This window comes from Athene noctua, chromosome 2, assembly GCF_965140245.1.
Source record: "Athene noctua chromosome 2, bAthNoc1.hap1.1, whole genome shotgun sequence".
Lineage (NCBI taxonomy): Eukaryota > Metazoa > Chordata > Aves > Strigiformes > Strigidae > Athene > Athene noctua.
The window spans coordinates 72,592,007-72,616,924 of NC_134038.1; the positions used below are offsets into that span (position 1 = coordinate 72,592,007).

General features: G+C 39.5%; 1 protein-coding gene across 5 annotated transcripts in view; it reads left to right on the plus strand.

Moving 5' to 3' along the window:
- TMEM245 (transmembrane protein 245) overlaps positions 1–24,918 on the plus strand; it is a 122,468-nt gene that overhangs the window by 37,850 nt on the left and 59,700 nt on the right. For all 5 annotated transcript variants that reach the window (XM_074899420.1, XM_074899424.1, XM_074899422.1 and 2 more), the window contains 5 exons: positions 1,605–1,695; positions 2,487–2,585; positions 5,884–6,015; positions 13,611–13,733; positions 20,650–20,795. In XM_074899420.1, coding sequence (XP_074755521.1) covers positions 1,605–1,695; positions 2,487–2,585; positions 5,884–6,015; positions 13,611–13,733; positions 20,650–20,795 — 591 coding nt within the window. The remainder of the gene's footprint in view (positions 1–1,604; positions 1,696–2,486; positions 2,586–5,883; positions 6,016–13,610; positions 13,734–20,649; positions 20,796–24,918) is intronic.

The window sequence follows — 24,918 nt, forward strand, 5'->3', positions numbered from 1 at the left end:
TAAGAGTAGACGTGTATAGTGTACGCAGTAGGAAGTCCATAAGATACGGTCTATGTAATGATTAAAGCAAACACCAAGGCAAGTAAGGGAGAGAAGATGTTGAGAGGAATGCATATAGAGAACAAGGGCACACTGATGAGCAAAGAAGTGATTGCATGAACAGCAGAGGAACCGTAGGTGAGACTGAAGAGTGTGATTTTGAGGGGAGGATGTTCCAGTTTGCTTTCATTCTGCTTCAGCTAAACAGACATTGAGTAAAGGTGAGTCCAGGCTTTAACAGGAAAATGAACTGTCTCCTGGACAAGAATCATTGACTTTTCAAGGGCAGTTTCTAAACAGAAGTGATGATGGTTTGACATGATTGAAGGAAAGTGCATTCTGTGTTATAAGAGCAAAAGAGATTTTCAAAAACAGAACTAAAATGATACAGTTAATAAATATTACAGTAATATGTGCTTTAGCAATACTTAATATGCAATCAAGAGAACAGAAAGCACTTAAAGTATGGTTGTTCCTTCATGACATCTCTTCTGTTGTTTGGCCTTTCAATTTTGTCATAAGATGGAAATAAGTACAACTAATGAAAATGAAAATTTGGCTGTCAGAAGCTTATTCACATAATGAAAATACTGGAGTACTGGTCGAGCAATTAGCAGAATTCTAGCTAAAATTTTTACTTCCAGTGTTTTCATCCAGATTTGAAGCATCCAAGCCACTATCTTTTAATTCATTAGGAGTGAGTATATGTCTTGCCAAATCCATCAAGCTTCACCAGCTTTCAGAGCTTGATGCTTACATTACATTTAGAGGTGACTGACTGAAATGTCTTGGAATTCCAATGCAGAACATTTCTGAAGGGTTGTACAGACAGAAAAGCTTCCATATTGATCTTCAGTCAGGTGAACAAATGCAGCAGTTTTATTTCCTGAATGTTTGTTTATTTCTTGTTTTGGAAGGGCTCCAACATGTACCATTGAATCAAGATGTAGAAAGAAAGTCAAAGCAGAGAGTGTATGCCCTGTATTCACAAGTGTTGAAATGCTGGAAACTCAGTAGGTCTGTTGCTTGAAAGTGATGTGACTTCCTGAAGAAATTAATGAGCAGATTGTTTGTTGGGGGCTTAAAAATAACTGCTGCCCAAACCTGTTGCTTCATCTGGTCACTTGTTCAGGGAAACTACATTAACAATTTAGATTCATCTCAATTCAGAAGGTTGTCTTTGCAGCTTGACGAGACTGCTTCATGTAGTGTTTTCAGAAGACTAGAACACTAGGAAAATTTCTAAGAATGTAGTGTAAATAGCACACATACAGATGGAAGAGCAGATCTCTTGAAAAAGTTGAGATACCAATTTAACTAATGTTTCGGGAACTTGGAGAATTCCAAGTGCAATGATGTGCCCTAGATTAGTTGTGCTTTGCTTCTGAGGAAGTCTGTTCCTTGATATGTAGACAGAAATATTCTAGTAGTATTAAGTTTATATGGATTTAACCTGAACTGTTTCTTGTTGTTTCAAAATGTTAATTTGTGGTGTGTTTTGGGTGTAATGAAATGGGTAAAATACATAGCAGTTAACTTGGTTTTCCTTCTTTAAAACAACCTAGCTGGCTCCCAGAAGCCCAGGTTATTCAGAAGGCGCTCAATTCAGCAGCTAATAATGTATACCAATATGGCCGAGAATGGATTACACATAAGGTAAGAGAGAGCTTCCCCACCTTTTTGAATATTTTCATTTCTTGTATTTCATAAAAATAAAAAGAAATAAAAAGATTTTTGTTAATGATGTTTTTCTGTGTTGTTAACTGTTTTATTGACCCACTCTGGTTTGGAGTTGAAGGAATGTGGGAGTGTTTTCAGTAGTCTTTTCTGCTCAGAGGAATATTTATTTTTAAGAGCTGAAAAATCTGTCAACATTTTAATAAGATTGCCAGTGAAAATGCATCAAATAATGATGAGTAATTTTTTTCATCTGGCTTTAGCTGCCCAATTGTAAATTTGTAGACAGTGTAGACTTCCTCCCCACCCCTGCCCCATATTGTAATTTCTGTGTGGGCTGCGTGTGGTAGATTGAATTTTTTTTTTTTTTAAATTATAATTTATTTAAGTTAACTTTCTTCAGGAGAATTTGCCAAAATTCTTGTTTATACATTTCGATATCTAGCACACATCTCAAATTATTTGAAATATTTACTCTAAAGATGATCAAAGATTTTCGATTAAGCATTTTTGAGACGGCATTGGTTTTTTGGTGCAGAAAGAAGTCTTCAGCTTAGTGCAGTAGAATGTTTTTTTTATAGACAAAATCTTCACATTGTGAACCATGTTGTTTGAAGTTCATATTCCATACTGATACGCAGCTTTTCCTAATCATTTGGATTTGAGCCATGCCTTTACTGCTAATGTTATGTGAGTCCTCTAGCTTGGACTTCATCAGTACATGCCACTTCATTCTGTCCTGTATAATAAAAGGTTTTTATATGTTTTAGCTCCATAAGATTTTAGGAGAAAAGGTGAATAACACCGCTGTGATTGAAAAACAAGTGCTAGAGCTCTGGGACAGGCTTTATCACTCCTGGTTTGTGAAGGTGGGTAACTTATTTAAATAGTATTTGTATAAGCTATTACTTAGTGCTTAGAGATAATTATGCTAAGTATGCATTTTTGAGGAAGTGATTAGCAAAAGTTGAAATGCTGAGTAAAGATCATAGTAAAAAGTAGTAAAAATTTTGAGTGTATAAGATATGTCATTCTACAGTCACAGTTTGAGTACAGCCAGAGCTGTGTCCTTCATTTAAATAGTTATTTCAGGTTTTAGGTATGCAATTTAATTTATGCTTTGCTCACTTTTTATATTTAGTATTTCGTAATTTGGAGCTTTCTGTTGGATTTTCGTGATCTTGAGGGGTTAGGAGAAGGAAACTGATATTCTACATGATTTGTGTAACTTATTAATTTAAAATTTTGAGAAAGAAATTGTCTTTTCACTAAGTTTCTTACAATACATTTTTGCCAACTGTACTAGGCTTCTTATAATGGGTTCTGCACACTGAATCTTGAAAAGTTCATAAGAATTAAATCATTTTCATGCTGCCAGTGCTGTTTGCCTTTTAAAGGGAAAGCAATTCATTAGCCATGGTGCAGTGGAAATACGAAAATCCAGAAGTCATACCCCTGAAATACTTCTGTATATTGAAATAATTGCAATTATAGTATATTAATGCTTTTCTTTATGCATTTGTTTTTAAAGTACCTCTAAAGTTCCAGGAAGATCTTTATATTAAAAGAGTTTCAGTATAGTAGTCAAATATAAGGGAAAATAATAATTTTCTGATAAGGTAATGCTGTAGAAGAGCATGTGGAGAGATAGTATGATGCTATTGAGGAATATGTGACCACTGAGGAGAAATTAGAGCTGTATCTTCAATAGATTTTGCTGGCTTTCAGCACCTGGGAGTATTCAGTGTTAAATGTTTGACCGAGATATATGCCTACTTTTGATGCAGTTATACTGATCAACCTGTTGCTTTTACTAGTATAACTTTTGTGTTGCATGGTGCGTAGCACTGTATCGTTCAGTAGGGTTCTGTGTCATTGCATGTGCTGTGGGAGTACTTTTGTTGCTGCATACTGGGTGGTATATGTGTTCATTGTGTTGAGTGATTTCTTCCCTGCAGCTGTTATTTGAGGGAATACTATGAGGCTTCTTTTTTGTAGATGCTCTTCTGGTAGGGTAAGAAACAGCTTTCCTAGCAATCAAAATGGCAGAAGGAGCTTCAGCAGTGCACTGATGCTCACTGCCTACAGTCTTGAAGCCTATTCCGCTGGCTTCTGTTTGCATACTAGACACCATGTGTTTACCACTGGCATGCTGGGCTGCACCTGAGTATCTGCGGGCTGCAGGTAACTCCTTCCACATATTTTTAATCTTGCCCCTTCTGTCACAGTCCATATCCACGTAGATGTCTCATCTGAGTGCTTTCCACCTGGCTATTTCCTTTTACAAATTGCAATAGCCTTGTGTGGTCCTTCAGTGTATCTGAAAACTGGTAAACTAGGGGATAGTGCAGGAGGACATCTGTACCGTACATATCTAGCTCTCAGTATAGCTCTCAAGCTCCCCACGATTTCAGCGGTAATTAGACTTCATTTTGAGGCCTGCGTAGTATTGCTCTAGTCTGGAGGTGACTGAAGAACCCAGGCTCATGTGATACTCTTCCATGAAAGCTGTAGAATTGAGGAAAAGTTACTGACGAAATGTGGATTCAAGAATTAACTGCTACTTTTTGAGAAGATCAGTAGGTAGCAAATGGTGTATATTTTAAATGGTTCTAGAGATGTTGTGGTAGATCAGTTACCATTGTGTCTATGTACCCAAATGAAGTAAAATAGTAACAGTATAATAAGCCACTTGGAAAGTGATGGCGTATGCAATTAAGGTGTCTTTTTCAAAGACAAGACTCTCTTCTTCCTGGTCTATTCCAGGTGTGAGGTTTAGTTTTGTTTTTAAGATCTAGTGAATTTGTTGAAGAGGAACCAGTTGACAAATTTCTTTGAATCCCTTGTTTATCAGCACTTAAGGCCTTAGGTGCTACAACAGTGTAGTTGCTGAATAACAATGAACTTGAAATATGTATGAATAACAATGTTACAAAATTTGCAAATGATACCTAGTTCTGCTAGTTGATGGCAAGAGCTGGCTTTGAAAGTAGAACTAGATGAACAAAAAATAGGTTATTGATACAATTTACAAATACAGAAGACCTATTGGAGGGAGATTTTTGACTGCTCATATGTTCCTGCTCTAAATAAACTCCTAGCTCAGAATAAAGATCTCTTTCGCTGTGGATTGTTAAAGAACGTTGCTAATTGTGCATCATAAATGTAACAATATATCTATGGAGATTTGGTAAATAAGCAGAAAATGTAATGCTCTTAGATAAATCTGTGCAGAGACTTCACTTGGAACACTACTTGCCATGTGTGCCAAAAAAAGATACTGTAATTTTGAATGCAGGCTGGTAGAAAGGTTTTTTTTGAAAATTCTAACAGGAGTAGTGGGATGCTTATAGAAACATCAGAGTTGAGAACTTGAAAAGCCTCTTGCTATTAAAGATTCCGATGAGATCTGTTGTAATCAGAGGGTTTGCTTAGACTTGCTTACAGTAGAATTTTGGCATCTTTCTCTGAAACACAGTCCCAGACTGAGTCAAATAGTCTTATGCTAGACAGTAATCAGGTGTGATTCATTTGGACAATAGGCAACTTTATGATTGGGGTGAAGCCACTTAACGGCATTAGCTGTTGGGGTTATGGCCATTTTTTGTTGTTTTGCTGCATTTGTTGCATTTACAAGGCTGTGTAGTCAGAAGAAATCTTCTATGCTTGTTCCAGCTTAGCTTTTGCCTTTTGCATGACTGAACATTGCCAGTGGAGTAGACGACACTAACTGTGAGAAAACGCCTTGGTTTGGCTTGTGCTTGTATTTTACTTTGTGGGTTGTACTAGGGAGAGTTGTATGTTGCAAGCGGTAAACTATGTAGTTAGTAACTGAAATGATTATCTGTTTCTTGTGTGCTTTCATAAAGAGCAAGATAGATACTACTGTATCAGTCAAGCAGAAAAGCTAATGTTTAACTGAGGTGAATATACAGTATGCAGAACTATAATTATATGGGATAATTAACTATGCTTGTCTGTCAGTTTTTAATTTTTCCAGTGTACTGAGTACTTCCAGGTATTTTTGAGGACACCAATTAAAGAAGCTCTAAGTATTTAGGCTCATGTTGGATCTGTTCCTCATTGACAAAACATTAGTCTTTGGCTTTCTCATGTCTAAGTTATTTAGATGTCTGTTTTCTTTACATCTTTGTCTCTCTTTTTAAGAATGTAACGCATTCTGGAAGACACAAAGGACACAAATGGCATATAAACCGTCAAAACAGTTGGCTTGGTGATATTCTGGACTGGCAAGATGTTGCATCATTTGTTCATGATAACATTGAAACATTTCTTTCGGTATGTATCTTTTTCCCTTATTACCAAATTGGTCTCATTTTTAACAGGTAACAGTAAGGTTATGGGTTCAAGTACCATGGAAAATGATGGAAACACTGTCAAGTGTTGCTTAGAGTTATGTTAGCAATTATTCTAAGCCTACTTAGGATATAACCATTCTACAGACAGAACTGGTTATGATGAAGAAGCCTTCCTGATTTCAGCATCTTCATTAATACTAACTTTCCAGACTTCTTTCTGAGAGAGATTGTTACTGTAGAATTGTCGCCTGAAAGCTGGTTTTAAATGCTTTATGTTATGTAGTCTTTTCTTTTTAAAACATAGACCAATTTATCTAGGTTGTAATTGAAGAAACATTGACCAAGAGGTTGTGAAAAAAAAATATTTTTTTGTTAGTGTTTTTTTTTCCCCCTCAAGTTATTATTCATTGGGTTGAAAGCAGCTTATTTCTCTCTTCTTCTATGAAAGTTCTTTGGAGAATGAAATTAATATTTTACACTGTGTGATTTCCTGAATTAATGCAGTGGACCTCTCACCTCATGAGGAGAAAAGGAAAAAGCATTGAAAGTAATCCAAACTGAAGTAACTATGTTCCTCTAAAAAATTGATGTTAAGTCTGAAATGCTTAATATACAGAGTCAATTCCTGACATAGTTCATCTTTGACTTGAGCTGTTGTCTTAAACTAAAAGTATCTTCAGGTTACTATTTATCCATTTTGGAAGAATATTTTTTATACCTAACTCACAACATAACCTTTCTGTGGATGCAATTAAAGCTAGCCTCAAGGCAATTCTTGGTTTAGACTGATGGGTGTGTGTGCTTTTTCTGTCCTCCCTCAACTGCTGCTTAAATAGTTATAGTTTCTACCATAAAAGAAGATGTGAGTCAAGAAAAAAGTTGAGAGAAACTTTTTATTGCAGTGAACCTTTTTTTAGTTAATAGTGAAATTTGCTTAGTACTTTCTCAAAGTTGACCATGCACGCTTAAGAGAGTTATAAAAATGCACAACACATCATCATTTAAAACCAATATGGAGTTTCCTTCTAGGCAAGAGAGAGAGAAGGAGGAGAAACTATACAATAGGTGCTAGCCTTGTCATTTACAGCATTTCTTCACAGTGCTCAGAAACCATGATAAGTGTGCTTCAGTAATCTAAATAAGCTAGAATAATGCAGGAAATAGTGTAAAGAGAATAAATATTTAAGACTGAAATACGTTAATATTAAAATTTCATCTGGTTAGCATGCTTTGCCATAGTTCTGAAATCTGATTTAGAAATTGAGGAAAAAAATGTGCCAGCAGTTGACTTGCCTTCCTGTTTATTTCTGTGAACTCATTGTTCATCAGCCGTGGGGAAACACCTGTCCTTTTCCTCCATACACTCATGTCCTTAATGACACACTGTAAACCAGTCAGCATGGTATATAGCTCTAAATCCTGATTTCACATCCTTACTGGGCAGCGTTTTCTTTGTTGGCTTGCTCATCCACAATGAATTGCATAAATATTACACTGATAGTTCAAACTAAAATTGATGAAAAACTGGTTTCTGTGCTTGTTTAGGTCATTAAAACTTAGTCAAAGCTATTCTTATTTTCATAATCTCTAAGTCTGGTGTTTCTAAGAAAGTTGCTTACCTACCCTAGGATACAATGAAAGCTTACTGTATTCAGGATTTGTGTTTTAATCAGAGCATGAAAATCTTTCTCTTGATATTTTGAAGAGGAACAATGAGTTATTAGAATGTCATGCCAAATTGGGAAGGATTTTAAATTGTGTAGGTGCTTTTGAGGGGGGTAGTTCTTGGGGGTTTCTTTTCTTCTTTTGGGTGGATTTTGTTGGTGTTTGGTTTGGGATTTTTTGGCTTTTTTGTTTGCTTTTTTTGTGTTTTGTGGATCTTTGGGTGGGTTGTTTTGTGTTTTTTTTTGTTGTTGTTGAGTGTTGTGTATGGTAAGGATTGTGGGAGAGGTGCTGGGGGGGTGGTTAAATAGGTTAGCTGTAATTCAGGTTGTAGGATGTTTCTGCATTTGGACACTTGAAATCAATGCTAACCTGCAATTCTTAAGAATATAGCAAGACGTGGTATGGTCCCAAAACTTCTTTGACATTTTTTTTTATACACGGAGCATTTAAAGACAGGTAACTGCAAAGAAGTGTGTGTGGGTATGCAGTTATAGTGAGATTCCTTCCACTTTTGGAAAAGAATAAAGTACGATCATACTACTTTCACATAATAAATACTTATGCATAGATTAAGGCTAGAGTTCACAATAGAATAACTGTCTTGCTAGTCCCTTGGCTTTCTGAAATATTTTGGAATAGTGCAGATGACTATTCTCTGAAAATACAGCTGTTTGACAGTGTTGTATTGCAGTCACAAGCAGATAAGCTCTTTTCCATTGATGGAAATCATAGGAAGTGTTCATTGTCTTTAGTAAGAGAAGGAGTGTTTGCTGTAAGAAGAATGTTAAAAGGAGACAGATGCAACTGTTTCACTTTTAGGCTTTTCCTTTAGTAGAAGAAACTCCCATATTAGAGTTGAAAGCATATAATTAAATCACTGGTATAACTGTGCTGGGGAATTACTGGCATTCATTTAATTTGTAACAATATGCATCGATTCAGTACTTTGAGTATCAGATAAAAGCATAGAAGGCTTCTGTACCCCCTTCGAAATGTGCTGTTCGTTACAGCAGTTAAGCTTAGCTCTAGTTTGATGTAGACAGACCTTAATTATTTTGAAGTAACTCACTATATAAACATGTAAATTGCCTGAAGATTTAATGTGAAGATAAGCTTTTTCAAATCATCGTGGTTTTTTTTTCTAAAAGCTTCGGTGTTAGCAGCACTTCTGCCTTTCAGCTTCAGATTTTTTCAGTATTCTTTAGAAGCAGTAGTGTTATAAACCAGTTTATCAAGTCATGCGTTTCTGAGGAGAGAACTAGAGTGGATCCTCACTTATGCCTCAAATTTTGTGCCCCATGCTCTATTCTAAGGTAGTTTGTCAGATGAATGAAATATGCGATACATAGCTGGACTACTATGATTTAATTTCTGAAAAATAAAAAACCCCTTATTTCTTCCCCACTCACCCGTTTTTTCATTCATACCCTTTTTCTCCATTTCTTGAAGGCTTGAAACCTTGAAACAGTAAATTGCTGCTGGCTAAATCTGTGAATGATCCCACAGAACTCCCTTGATAGTATATGAGATGTTGGTAATGTCTCCTTAAATGGATCTTCTTGCTTCCTGCACAAGAATATTCATCATTTCACCAACAGCCAGTATCTTATTCAAAGATTTCCCAGACAGGAAGACAGAAGACCTTCCATTAAGACGTACACAGGGAGCTTCAGCTCAGTTAGGTTTCTTTATCCATGTATTTGGCATGACTGATCTGTGTGGTCCAAATCAAGTCAGTTTCCAACTATTTCACTGAGTTACCACATACCCTAATGTCTTCTTTGGCCCTGAGTATTTCTTCAAGTAACCTCCTAAGTTTATAGCTAATACAGTCCATTCTTTGGTAATAATCCAACTACCATGCTTTTTTTTTTTTCCTTTTTTTTTTTTTTCCTCCCTGGTAAGGCAAGTGTTCACAGGTTTGGTGTTCTCTTCTTCATAATGGGAATTGTTTTTTTCAGGCTAGGTGAAATTCAACTTGATGCCTATTTTTAGAGGAAGAGTTGATTTCTTTACAACGAGAAAGTCAAAGATGTGATGCTGAAGGATGGTCCTTTTTCTGTTGCTGCTTTGTCTCCATTTCATGTAAAGGTCAAACAAAGATGTTTTTTCAAAAAAGAGCTTTCGAGTCATGAAGGGTTAGTCCAGAACTTTATGGGTAAACATTTATTTGGAAATCATCTTTTAACTGAAGCAGGAAGCCTTAGATCTTGCATAGTGTACTAGTATGTGTAGTATTCTTCACAAAGTCCATTGCTTGCTTTTTACCTTAAAGCTTTATTGACTTGTTCTGTTGTTGTAATTTTTGAGTTGTCAGGATGATCCATCTTTATGAACAGAAAAAAATACTAGAAGTATACAGAAGGGCAAGTTTTTTTCTTAATACCTCATTGTGTTCAGTTTTATCCCCTTTATAAATCTGTTACTGATCTCTATAATAAAATTAGGTACATTAATTTACCTGGCCTCCAGCAGTTTGTTGACTTGAAGTTCTCAGCAATATACTTGTTTTGGTCAGGTGTCTTTTAAACCTTATGTGCAGGTGGCCAATAGGACACCTTAGATGGCTAAGAGCGTTAAGCACAATTTTGATTTCTTGCCTGTTGAAGACTGGAAAGGGACAGCAACTGATGCTGATGGTGACACATCACAGTGTGATGCATAAGGGAGCCTTGAATTCTGTACAGCTTCATAGCTTTTTCAAAGACTAATCTCTTAAGGCTACTTACAAAGCAGTGTTTGGGGGAAAGAGGTGTGGTTTTCAGTTATTTAATAACAGTAACATTAAAACTATTATTATTGCATAAATTTTCACAGTTGTGCTTTGGAGAACTGGTCTCCACTGGCAAGGTGTTAGAAATTGTTTATGCATAGTAACTGAGCTCATTAACTCAGCAGCAGTATGCTCTGAATCAAACAGCATTATGAACTCTTAGGTGCAGGTACATGTATTTTGATTTTGTGACTGTTAGTGAAGTATTTGGGCACTTTCTGATACTGTATTCAGTAATGATTAATGTCTGCTCTATCTGTCTTCTCATCCTAGTGATGAGAAGCATGTGTCTTGAAATTTTAATGGTACATATGTATAAAGAGGAACTTGCTGGAGACACATCCTAAAAGATGCACTTGCTTTCATTAAGACATACTGAAGCTGAACGAAAGGCACTATCCGTGCTTACTCTAAAGCAAATGCTTTCTATGACTTTGCCTAACAAGGATGTTCTTCTAGGAGAACCATTCCTGATATTGATTGAACCACCTGATAACTACTTTCAAACTAACTGCAGGTGTGTATTCCTGATTATCAGCTCCTTAGGCTAAAGCTTCTAGGGAAAGTGTTGAACAACTACAACCTATACTGGAAGAACATACTGTTTTGAAGGAAACTTCCTCAGCCCCCACCAGATGTACTCTCTCTAGTAGCACATGGAACAAGCCCCTTTCCTTGTGAACTGCTCACCAATATCAGCTCAGCTGATGTGTTGCAAGGGATGGTGTACAAAGGAGGGAATTAACGATTGCTGTGTTTAGTATTTAAAAGACTGGTAAATGAGGCTAGTTTCAATCTTTAAAACTTTACTAGACCAGCTTTCATTAACAACACACTTCAAGCTAATGGTTTGTTTTACAATCTGCTGAATGTTACTTATTTAAAGTGGCCAGTTCTTAACAGTCATATCTTACAGTGAGCTGTAAGGATAGAATACCACTGTGATGATGCTGTGTAATTGGCATTAATAGCTGCTATCCTTGGTGGTTTCAGTCACAGAAGTCAAAGTGAGCAGGCTCAAGAGCTCTTAAATCTGAAAGGGTAGAACTGAAATGGACATCATCTTCCCTGAAATTAAAGAGCTTGTCCTTTTATAATGTGTTTTTGTTTCTGGACAACCCCCATTCCTTGACCTCCGCCCTGGACTATACGCCATGTGATACTTGGAGAGGCATTACTTCTCCAGGTCATAGGAGGTGCCATAGGAGGTTTGACTTTCTTTTCCTTTCCTTAGTTGCTATCACATTTTCTTAAAGCAAAAGAAGTGTTTTCCTAGCTCTTAAAGTTGTACGTTTTCAATGCCTTCTTCCTCAGTGAACTGCTTGTGTTTCAGGGGCCTTTGTTTTCAACCTGTGTTCCTACTTTCAAGGCCTTTGCTGCTGTTCTGTGATTAAACTCCACATCCTAACAGGCTATCTATGGCAACAAGCTCCTGTTCACATGCCAAGTTCTATCAACAGGCTTAAACATCTAGGACTGGAGCCTTGCACAGTTAGCATACAGCTTACAGCCTGTTATTAGCAATGGCAGTACTATTTTTACTGAATACTAACTGAAAGGCCTCTGTTTTAGGTACAAACTGTTCCCTCAAAAATCACTGTTCTCTGTGTTTACAGTCATCATAGTGTAATGTACGTTTAATAAAGTTACCTGGCAGCTGCATGAACCTACAGCACTGCTGTGCCCCCAGAATGAATTCTTAATCCACAGAAGAAGGAAGGTACCAGTGGGAGAACATTTTTCAGCGGAACGTCATCTTCACTTCTAACCTCACTTGAATTCTCAAGAGGGACTAATAAAATTTCTTCAAATGACGACCCTTAAAAGTCGTAATTCCCATTACATAGTAAGCAGCATGAACTAAGTAGATCTTTCTGCTTTTACTATGTTATAATTCCCTGTCACTTCTCCAGGCACATAGTCCCTTCCAAGTTTATGTTTAATAAATTATCTTCTATATGCTTCACTCAGTTCCAAAGGAGAGACAGTCACATGGCTCACACTCTTTTGTTCTACAAATGCCAGCTGCTGGATTGGTTTTTTTGTTTTGGGTTTTTGAGTTGGTTTTTTTTTTTGTTTTAATTCAGTCTAATTGATTAAGATACTTATTAAATCAAGAGGTTTGAAGTCTTCACTTACAGCTTTGAACCTGGAGAAGGGTTTTTGTGTCAGAGCTTTTACAGTTTTTTCAGTTATATTAGTTAGACTGAAAGAAGTTACGGCTTTTTGTTTGTAACCTTACTTCTTGTATATGTTTGAATCACCTTGGCTAATAAGTTCTTACTGCATTCCATCTGAATTAAATATTTATTGTGAAACTACTGTGCACTGCATTTAGGATGCCTCCCTGTGCCATGCCGTGCCATGCCTTTATGTCCTTGATGTCTCATGAAGTTGCTGCCCTGCTCAGATTGATGTGTCTGCACGCATACATGAACTAATTTGGCTGTAGTGGGTATTCTGTGTTTAAAGGCATGTCTCAAAACTACTCTCTGTAGCTAATAATTGATCAGTTCCCCAAGCCTGTACAAAATTTTAATAGATTGTCTAGCATTGTTTGATTTATTTGCCATAATTGCTTGACTAACTGATGCATCTCTGCTCAAAATCACAACTTGTGTAGTTAACTGCAGACATTATGAAAAATATGAATCTCATGACCATAAAACATTTTTAAAACAAACTTATTAAAGTAGTAATTCTGTTATTTGATTTGAAGCTGTATTGATTTATTTCTACCTTGTGATGTTACTCCTTGTTCTTTGTGTTTTAGCATTTCTGATTTTGAAAAGATGAGTTTTCTCTGCCAAGACAATATCTGCTTTCAGTTGGTGGTGACATTGATCTCAATAAACAAGTGTCACCACATCTAAATTTTTTGCTATTTTTTGTAATGAAATAATTTTGAACCTTGGACAAAAGTTCTAAAACCTTATAGCCATCTACCTAGAAACTTGTCTTTGGTAAAGTAGACATTTTTGGGTTGATATTGCCTGCTATAATTTAAGTGTGAAGGAAGATGATTCTTTTTTTTTAAGAAATGTCATCTTTGTATGGCTTGATGGAGATGAATCACTATGTAAACAGTTATCTATCCTAGTGAATACTTTGTCTTTGCTTCCCCTCTCCTTTTCCAGATCCTGGAGTCTCTGTGGATAGTGATGAGTCGCAATGTGAGTCTCTTGTTTACTACAGTTACAACATTAGTGACAATCCTCTTCCATAGCGGGACAGCTCTTCTCAATTTTGTGCTTTCCGTGGTAAGTAGTATGTTATCAGTTTACATGGCCTGTTTTACTGAAGGAACCTAATTGCACATGTAACAATGAAAAATCAAACGTAAAGCATTGAAAGTATCTTCTAACCTTATCTAACACCAAAGTTCTTTGAGATTTTGCAACTTTCAAATCTGTTGTCTGGAGGCTCATTCTAGGCAGAGGGCAAGATTTGTGTAGCTTCCACATGAAGGAGCTGGCAGTCTTCCTGTCATTCTGTTTATGGAAAACTCTTGTTTCTGGCCTTGAAGATACTGAGCTGTAACTTGTGATATCCTTCATAACTACTGAGATTTTTATGGCATGTTCTCTTAAGCATATACTTAAACAAGCCAATGTTTTCAGAAGAAAGAAAAAATCGTTACAAGGAAATGTCAGCAAAAGTATTTATTTCACAAGGATTACCTTACATTCCCTTTTTTTAATGGTCTCCAGCAAATCTGTGTGAGGGGGTTGTTACGTTTTTATTTAACCTCTGTGAGCTCTTAATTGCAGAATGCTTCCTACACAGAGTTAATTCTTATTAATGTTATTGTCCACACTGAGTAGTAGTCTCTGAAACCTTTTTATTAAAAGGTGTTTTCTTTAAGCGATGTGTTACTATTCAGTGAGCTAGATGTTTATAGTTTCTTTTGTTTCTAAATTCCACAGCTGTGTGCAGTAATTTGTAATGGTAGAGGTAACTTCTTTCTTCTAATTTGCTGTGACAGCTGTTACTTAAAATAAAAATCTCCTAAAGCACAGGCCTGGGACTTTTTCCTGTTTTAACTAAACAAATACTGATTTTGGAAGCTTGACTGAAATTCATGTCTTGGTTTTTAGTTCAGGATTCAAAAATATTTGTTAGAAAGAAAAGTACATTACTAGTTTAACTTCATTGTCTTTATTGATGCTAGCTCAGGAGGAGGTCTTTGTAGGCAAAGCTGCAAAATTGAAATAAGATTTAACAGCATTTCAAGGCAGCTGTGTGGATTCTCCAGTATTTAAGAAAGAACTGATCACAGTAAGACTTAATGGAGTAGCTGTTTTGAACTGAAGAAAATAGCTGCAGCTTGATTTTGTTGTTCTGTAGCTGTCTTTCAGTTAGTAAAGAAAAGATTGCATGGAAATAGTTAATTTCTTTTCTTACTTAGTCCACAACTTCACCCATGATGACACATTGAAAACAGTGAGAAGTTAGTATACTTAAAAATGACACATTTTTATAATAATTGCAGATTATTTCAGTGCACTCATTGCTCAGACACAGAATTTAGCTCTAGATGCCTAATGGCTTATACACAGTTCATCACATACTGTTGCTGTGATGCACAATCCTGCCTTTTTTTCTGTCAGCAGAGTCCTGCCACTTGCTGGGGCACTGTGCAGTCAGTGGGTTTACCAGAGCTAGGTCAGATATTGCTGTGTTAGAATTCTTTTAAAGATTAGATGACCTAAAGGCTACTCTGTTTCCTCCACTTCTGTTGTAGGTTGGATATGTTACTCAAAATGGTCATATAAATGTTACTTAAATGGTCATATAAAGCTTTCCCCACCAATGGGCAATGGGCAATGAGTGGATTGAGAGCAGCCCCTTTGGAGAAAGACTTGGGGGGGGGGGGGGGGGAGGTGTGGGTATTAATGGATGGAAAACTGACTGTGAGTCAGCAATGTGTTCTCCCAGCCCAGAAAACCAGCTGTATCAGGTTCATCAAGAGAAGTGTGGCCAGCAGGTTGAGGGAGGTGATTCTCCCCCTCTACTCCAGTCTCCTGAGACCCCACCTGGAGTGCAGTGTCCAGCTCTGGGGCTCCCAACATAAGAAGCACATGGACCTGCTCAAGTGGGTCTGGAGGAGGCAATGAAGATGGTCAGGGGACTGGATGAGCTTTTAAGTTCCCTTCCAACACAAACCATTCTATGAAAACACATCAGTCCTACACTTTTGGTTTCTTGGATTTGACTATGAGCTTCCATTTTGCACTCCTAGTGATCTTATATGTATAGGAAAGCTTTGTTTTAGTAGATGTGTAAGTTCCTTCTGTAGATTCTTGATAATGGTAGCCTTTGAAATGCAAACAGCAGAACTGATAAATTAGAAATACATTAACTTCTAAGAAAAAAGGCACAAAATTACTGAACAACTTTGTCCTGTTAACTGTACTTCAAATACACCAGGGTAAAGGGATATGCTTATCTCCATTTCTATGCACAGAAAATGTTGTGTTGGTGTTCGTGTAATTGTATAAACTACCTCTTTTGAAGGCACTTAAAATTTGCATGCGTACCTGAAGACTAGCTATTAATGTTGTTGAACGCTGTGGGAGAGTGCTATAACTTAGTCTTGTTTGTGCTGTACGTTTCATAAACTGTTGTGTCTGTTTGGAGATATGATTTCTCATATTTATGAAAGTCTTTCGCAAAGGTTCTTGCTCTAAAAACTAAACAGATTTCCTTAAAACACAAAAAGGTAAGTTAATGGACTTGTTTTAATAGAGTTTCGTGGGGGTTTGTTAACAGCTTATGACTGAAAGGACTTAAATTTAGGATATTCAGTAAATAGCCTCCACTAAATAAAGATTAATATAGTCTATTATTTGGGTCAGTAAGTAAATAGACATGCTAGTTGTGTGAGAATTTAGTTGAACCTTAAACTACTCTTTAGGATGTCTTAACTGAACTGTCATGGACTCCATGTAGAAACAATATACCTGCTTCTTAATTTTTCCTTATGCTTTTTTTTTTTTTTACAGCTGCTGCAACAGCTTAATGCAATAAGGAGATAAAATCCAAATGTGACCCTAGGATAAATCACTGCAGCTTTCTTAACTTTTATGATGTGCATTGCTACTGAATCCTATTTGGTACTATGTCATTGTTAGATTTACCTGCTATTCACATTCCTTTCTTCAGAACTAAAGAAAAACACCCTTTAAGTGAGGAGGAGACAACCAGAAGTAACCTTAACAGTTCTTGTTCTTCTGGGGTCTTGAGGCATCCTTACATCTTTCTCTGTAGTAAGAATTTTTTTCAATAATTTGCTTTCTAAGCATGTGTACCTTTAACAACCCAAGCTGAGATTTCAGCATGAGGTCTTTTCTTCTCTCTTTTGGAAAGTCCTGAATTAAGAAGTTCACAATTTCCTGGGAGAACTCTCACTATTTTCCAGTAAGGAGAAAGAGCTTTTGTATAGAGTTCATTTTGAATGTGAAAACAAATAGTTTCAGAGTTTTTTATTGTTCTGTTTTAGTTTTTGCATCTTTGAGTGCTATTTGACCCAATATCCTTTCCCCATCTTTTTTTTTTTTTTTTAATTAATGGAGTTTTGGAATAGAATTTTTACATTTTTAATGGATTGAACCCTAAAGCTAGGTAGGCAGCATTTGAGCACATTTTGTGTGTTGCTGTGTTCCAGCCAGCGGTGTCAGCTGAAAAAGCTGACTCTCTTGAAAATGCCGTGTCTCTGTTTTGACAAAAGATAGACCAAGGGAAGTTTTTTTCCTAAATGTGAAACAGAAGGAATTCTTCTAAATTATGTCTAGATAGAGCTGTGTTTAAAAGAAAGCACTACTTAATTGTACTGTTTTTTTCATTTTGCAGGATTCTTAGTTGCTATAGAAGAGTGTTTACTAGTTCGAAGTGGCACAAACTAATTTAAATTTTCCAAGAAAACAGTTTCTGAAGTGGTTAGCTTTTCAACTGATTACATTTCAGTCCAGTTTTAGTCACTTTGAATAAAAATTAAAATAGTGAATTTTGGTTTGATAAATGGTGTAAAAAATTGTGCTTTAAAACATAAATAATGAACACTTTGTTTAGAACTTCCATTTTGAAAAATACATCTTCCATCAAATATTCAGTGGGAAGAAACCCACGTAACATTTCCATTCACGATCCAGTGAATTTGGATCTCTATTTGGATCCTCAACAGACATTTGAAAACTGATCATTAGTTACAAGAGTGCCACTTCTATTTCACTTCTGAATACAAGTTCCTATCTGCACACACATACACATGTCCTTTGTGTGTGTATATATATGCGCACATGTATGCTCACGTATGCATGTGCACACATACATACGCTGCTCATACTCTGTTACAAAGACCAGAAGGGAAAAGCTCCATTTGTCTGATGGGCATCTACAGTCCTGCAGGGAATATGCAAAGTTTTGATGCTGTAAAAATTAAAAAAACAAGAACAAAGCTTTTGAGCAGAAAATTGAGTATGCAAGGCAGGTACAATTATTTCCCAAATCTGCGGACCTGATGCACAAGCAATTAAGTCATGTGTTTCTTGATATATGTGGAAATGAACTACCATTTTAGGATAGAATGTTTACCCATAGCTTTTTCCTTGAATTCAGTCTATCCCCCTTCAAACTAGAGTATTTTTGGGCTACAGAACAAATTCTACTGCAAGAAATAGTAATCCATCAATTGTTTAATAATGGAAACATCTTACTATTTTATCTTTGGTGAATCCTCCTCATAGTCATCAACAGGATCTTGAACTGTTGCTTTGGGAACAATTTAGGTAATGTCTGAAATCTCGGATATCCTGTAAAAGAGATCTGAAAACTTTCAGACTTTAGTTGATAGAGGGTAGGACATATCTTTTTGCTGCTACATATACTATTGAGGCTATTCTACTTGTTTGAAGAGCCAACAAGCCGCTTGATAATAAACTACTATGTTCTGTGACTACTGCTTCTTTTTGCATTCCTGTACATACTGAGCTAAAGCAAATAGATTAATTTCCCAAAATGCAGATAGTTTAGAGTTCAACTGACTTTTTTATGGTGCTGTAGTTACATGCATCTTGCCTTAACAGAAACTGAGCTATCTCTTATATCTCTTTTATCAGTTTAACACCATTTTATTTCATTGCTGTTCATCCACAGCTATGGCTTTTACAGTTCAGGTGGGTATGTGTATGTTAGTGTGGTGTTAATCCCTAAGAAATCAAGTTACTTCTGTAAACACTGGGGAACAACAGCTTTTCCAGTCAGTACAGGTGCTGTGCATGTTGCCACTTGAAATAATTCCCAGCTCATATTCATGACGGGCCTCAGGTCAGCCCTATATGTTTCTCATACACAGGGAATCAAGCTTTGCCTGTTGCTGCAGTTGTTTGTTCCCTGGCTGCTGTATTCTTTCCAGAAGGTAACATCTTCAGAAGTTAACTGAGGCTGTCCCAATAAAACAAGATCCAGTGGAGCTGTTTTTCACTTTGCTTTTTGTGGATGTCAGGATGAGTGGATACTGTACTAAGAGCAACATGCTGCTCTTTGTGTTGAAAACCACACTTCAAGAAGGATGTGTAGCTGAATCCCAGTGGAAGGAGGACAAATGACCACCTGCATGCCTGCTTCAGTACAGGGAGTTTTGTAACTAAATCAGGAAATATTACAGTAGTTTATGAGGAATGGCAGGCCCAATCAACAAAAAAATAATGATACCTGCAGCATTACAGAGGATGCTAAAATCTGATTCGAGTTTTAAGATTTGCTCATTTAAAATTCTTACAAAATGTAGCTGATATTGCTACTGGCACTGGGTTATTTCCTGTTAAACTGAGGCCTAATTCAGTTGTTTTTGGGTTTTTTTTAATGATCTCAAAATGAATGTTAACACTATGGTGTTTTAGATGTACTGAAGTAATGGCTTGTTTTAGTAGATAGATTGGTTATCACCCAAGGCGGAAGTTACACACCCGGGAAGAGGGAATACAGCCTAAATATATATATGACATTTTGGAAAAGGGGTCACAGTAGATGAACAGCAGAGTGTGACTTCCAAGATAAAGGCTGGGAGGGTGGGGGGAAGCAGTAGTAACGTATCACTGAGTAGAAAGGAATTGGGAGCAGAGACAAACAGATGGTATTCTTGAGACTGGCAATGACATACTGCATGCTGTGCTGTCTGCATATTTTTCTTCTGAGTGTGTTCAAAGAGAAGGTGGGAATAGGGCATGAAGTGTCCGAGACTGGATAAAATGCTTGAAAGTAAAGTAATGAAAGTGAAAGTAATGCTTGAAAGAGGTCAGGCTGTTTGGCTTATCAAAAGATTAAGATGTGGTTTGTTCTAGCATATGAGTAGCTTAGAAATAAGGAGAGTGAAAGAATTCTTTTTAATCTTGTGAAGAAAGAAAAAAAATCTGAGGCTTGCAGTTGAAGCAAATACAAGCCATAGTTTACCATTGGAGAATACAGAATGGATTTTCCTTGTCTGAGGTATTCTCTTTCAAGCTGGACACATATATGTGATGTATACTTAGCCCAAGAATTGTTGAGCTCCGTAACAGGAAAATAAGGAAAACATAATGGATTTCAACATGTCGGAAGTTAATAGAATATGATTGTATTTTTTTGGTCCTTAAACTGAAACAATGAACTGCCATCACTTCTGCTGAGAGTCATCTTTAAACTCACAGGAGTATTCAGTCAGGATTGTCAGCCTAATAAATACTATAAATGTTCTGTTTGTGAGTTTTAGTTTAATCCATATCTAATATCCAGCTGCATAATGACTCTTGAGACAACTTGGATTTATTTGGCTGTATGTTTTTATTAAGAGTAGATGGTACTATTCAGCAATTCTTTGATCTGTGAAACATGCTGGAAACAAAGAAAAAAAGCCCAACTGGAATGTTGCTTTAGATCAAAATTCTAGTTTCATCTAGATGTGACTTCAGGAAGAGGCTGACCAGGACTAAAAGTTTTATAATGTTTACCTATAACTGTTAAGTACTTTGTGCAGTAGGGGGGAATGTTCTTCTAGCTCTGTGTATTTCTCTAAATCCAAGTTGTGGAACAGTATTTTGTGTCTTTCCAATGAAGTTCAGTGTCTGAAGCATAGCTGCATACCGTAGTTCTGGAAAGTATTTATTGCCTTTTAATTTAAAACTGCAATTCATTTTGCAGGTGATTTTTCTGACCACGCTGTTCTACCTGTTGAGTTCCAGTGATGAGTACTACAAGCCAGTAAAGTGGGTGATAAGCCTGACACCTTTGTCTCAGCCGGGTCCATCCTCAAATATAGTTGGTCAATCTGTGGAGGAAGCAATAAGGTATGTTGTTGATTTCTTACCCCTTCTGGAAAATTCTTTTTTTAAACTTAATGCTCAACTACAAATATTTAGCAATTGCAACACCTCATGTTTCAAAGACGACTTCCAAATCTCAAAGACTTTCAAGAACCTAGTAGTGATGATTTTTCCTTCTGGATTGCTAAAAGAACAATTTAATTGGACTTGCCTAAAAAAAAATTAAGGCCTGTGCTGTAGTGAATACTAGTATTTTATAAAACTGATACACCCTTATCTCTAACCCATGAGGAATTAGTGTGTCTGCACATGGTTTCTGTAGCTCAAGAAATCCCTTAAGCTGAAGCTGTTCTCTTTCAAGCACCAAAACAAATCAAGACCTTTTTCCATTGCAGTTTCTCTGATTGGAGCTATGTTGTGATTTTTATTGTCCGGGCAAGAAGTAGTGATAGATTTCATAAATAATTTTCTAATTCCTTTGCCAAGACAGTGACAGTTCTTTGTTCATGTGGGTTGATCTGTGAGCTGTATTGGGGTGAAAACAGCTTTCCAGCCAATTTTTGAGCCAAGTGTTGAATCTGACTGTTTCTGTCACAGTATCTCAGATGTTAAATTTGCACTCTAGTAGTGGGAGGAAAAAAAAGGTGCATCTGTGGTGACACTGCAGGACTTCTTTAAAAGACGTTGAAGGGAATCCAGGAGTTACCTGCTGCAGGCAGGTATGAAATGCTCTCCCAGCCTTTGATAGGAAATCTGGTTGTCCAGGACAGAAGGGAGACAAGATGCCAGCAGGAGGTATGAGGTGCTGGGAACCAGCAGGCATTTGCCAAGGGCAAGTCATGCCGTGCCTAACCCCAGAGACTGCTTGGCTGGTGGTGTGGTACAAGAGTAGAGCCGTGAATACAGAAGTTCGCTCAGAGGCATACGAAGGGCAAGGTGACATCACCAAACATCCAGCACAGCTTCACTAAGGACAGGTTGTGCCAGGACCAACACGAGTCTTGCTTTGAGGAGGTGACTGTTGTAGTGGGACAAGGGGAGAGCAATGACTGCCATTCACTCTGAATTCACAAAGGCCCGTGACACAACCTCCCATGGTATCCAGATGGGTACCCGGCAGTACCCGGTGGGAGGAACACTGTCGTGTGTTCAGCAGGACAAATCCCAGTCATGGGGCTCGTGGTGGTGTGCCTCAGGTCAGTGTTGGTGGGGCTCTTGCTGGCGACTGTCTGAAGTAAGGGCCTGGGTGGCAGTGGGGCAGGCCACCTTCCACAAGGTTGTGGGTGTCCCTTGCCACCTGGGTAAGGCAGGAGCTCGATGGAAGCCAGGCCCTCTTCTCCCCTCTCCCTCAGGGCTCGGTACAGAAGAGATGGCACCCCTTCAGGAGGGGCGGTGCTGGGGAATGGGAAAGAAGGGCCCGCACAACCCTTGACTGTCAACCAAAGCACTGCGTATTGGTGGGAGATGTTGCAGGTGAGCCTGTGGGAAGTCCACAGAGTTTCTTCTCAGATAAACAACACTTTCCCCTTGTGCACCTGTGTTGGCTGTAAGCAGTGACGACACTGTGTCTCAGATGTTTTTCAGTAACTCCCAGACTCACTTCCATAATGTTACCTGAATCTGCAGTGAGACCGGTAATTTGGAAACAAGACATTCCTAGGGTTCAACGATTTCTTATGATAATTTTATTCCATTGAAAAAACTAGTATCAGGTTACTGATGTTACAGCTTAAAAACCTCAGAAGGTAAGGCACCGCCAAAGCACAAAGGTGGGCACAGAAGGGGGAAGTTTCCAAGAAAGAGCCTCCTACCAGAAGGCAGAGGCCAGGAGGGGCGACAGGAGTGCAGATGCAGTCGCCAAAGTGCCCAATAAGAGAGCATGGAAGCATTTTTATTCTTTTGTTATTGTTTTTGTTTATTGTGTTGGATCCACCTCCATGGGCTCCACGCTGTCCTTTGGTGCACTGTTATGCCCGGGCAGCTGGTAGGGAGCCGGTGGACTCACCTCCATGGGCTCCACGCCGTTGTCTGGTGCACTGCTGCCCCTGGGCCTCACAGCACTTCTCAGCAGATAGACATGGTGGGGCCCCATGCTGTTCCCCCGTGTGTCCACAGCTGTCTGCTGGACAGCGCTGGTTGAATGAGAGCAGTCAGTGGTTCTCATGTCACGACGGGTAGTGTTGTTGTTCCTCCTCCTCCTCCTCCTCCTCCTGCGCTGACTTTCCTCCTTCAGTCTCCAGGGACGTGCCTTCCTCTTTGCCCGTGATGGCGGTAACCTTCTCTCTGCTGTCACTGATGAAGGTGGGCAGGCACCTGCCTCGCTGCCCTGGATGCTCCCTGGCAGGCAGACACGCTTGGGCTCCAGGCTGTTCTCCCGTGGGTCTGCAGGCAGGCGCCTCTTGCGGTCAGTCCAAGAAGAAATGTCATTCACGTCCATGGCACCAGGTGTGACGTTCCTCCTCCGCTGATTGTCATCCTGATTCAGGCTGCTGGGAGGTGCCTTTCTCTTTGCCCGTGATGGCGGTAACCTTCTCTCTGCTGTCACTGATGAAGGTGGGCAGGCACCTGCCTCGCTGCCCTGGATGCTCCCTGGCAGGCAGACACGCTTGGGCTCCAGGCTGTTCTCCCGTGGGTCTGCAGGCAGGCGCCTCTTGTGGTCAGTCCGAGAAGAAATGTCATTCACGTCCATGGCACCAGGCGTGACGTTCCTCCTCCGCTGATTGTCGTCCTGATTCAGGCTGCTGGGAGGTGCCTTTCTCTTTGCCTGTGGTGGCAGTAATCTTCTCTCTGCTGTCACTGATGAAGGTGGGCAGGCACCTGCCTCACTGCCCTGGATGCTCCCTGGCAGGCAGACACGCTTGGGCTCCAGGCTGTTCTCCCGTGGGTCTGCAGGCAGGCGCCTCTTGCGGTCAGTCCGAGAAGAAATGTCATTCACATCCATGGCACCAGGCGTGACGTTCCTCCTCCGCTGATTGTCGTCCTGATTCAGGCTGCTGGGAGGTGCCTTTCTCTTTGCCCGTGATGGCGGTAACCTTCTCTCTGCTGTCACTGATGAAGGTGGGCAGGCACCTGCCTCGCTGCCCTGGATGCTCCCTGGCAGGCAGACACGCTTGGGCTCCGGGCTGTTCTCCCGTGGGTCTGCAGGCAGGCGCCTCTTGCGGTCAGTCCGAGAAGAAATGTCATTCACGTCCATGGCACCAGGCGTGACGTTCCTCCTCCGCTGATTGTCGTCCTCATTCAGGCTGCTGGGAGGTGCCTTTCTCTTTGCCCGTGGTGGCAGTAATCTTCTCTTTGCTTTCTCACGCGAAGGTGGGCAGGCACCCGCCTCGCTGCCCTGGATGCTCCCTGGCAGGCAGACACGCTTGGGCTCCGGGCTGTTCTCCCGTGGGTCTGCAGGGAGGCGCCTCTTGCGGACAGTCCGAGGAGCAAGGTCATTCACGCCCATGGCACTAGGGGTGATGTTTCTCCTCTTCCTCCTCCGCTGATTGCCCTCCTGATTCAGGCTGCTGGGAGTTGTCTTCCTGTCTGTCGGTGGTGGGAGTGATCTCTGTGCTGTCCCACGCCAAGGTAGGCAGCCACCCGCCTCGATGCTCCGGCTCCTCTTCCTTCCAGTTATGCCTGGCTTCTGAGCGCCTGGAAGCTCGGCAACCTGTGGGCCAGCTGCAGGGTCCCTGTTTTTATAGGGCCGGAACAAAAGGGTGTTTGTGACGTCACCAGGCCATTGTGATGTCGATTGTGGCGGCGGCCAGTGGGTGTGTGGCAACTGTGGCAGGTTTGGGCGTGGTGGGCCTGTGGTCTGAGAGATGCCCAAATGTGGGAGAAGGAGAGTCGCAGGGGCTGAGGGTCCTCTTCCTGGGGCTCACTCCGCCTGCCATGATGCTTGTCCAAGAGAAAGGCTGCCCCTTGGGCACAGGGACTGCCCTCCTCCACGTCCCATCGTAAGCCCTGGGCTCCAGCCCCCTCCTCATCCCGTGCCAGGGTTCCCTTCAATGAGATGGTGGCAACCATGTTGCGGGAGGGTCGGGGGTCCTCAGCAACCCTCCACTGAGCCAATGCCCTGTAAGCGGCACAGTCCCCTGTGCTTGGCAGTGGCTGAGAGGGGGCAAAACATGAAGACATCCCACCGGCGGGGAAGGGAGATCCAGCC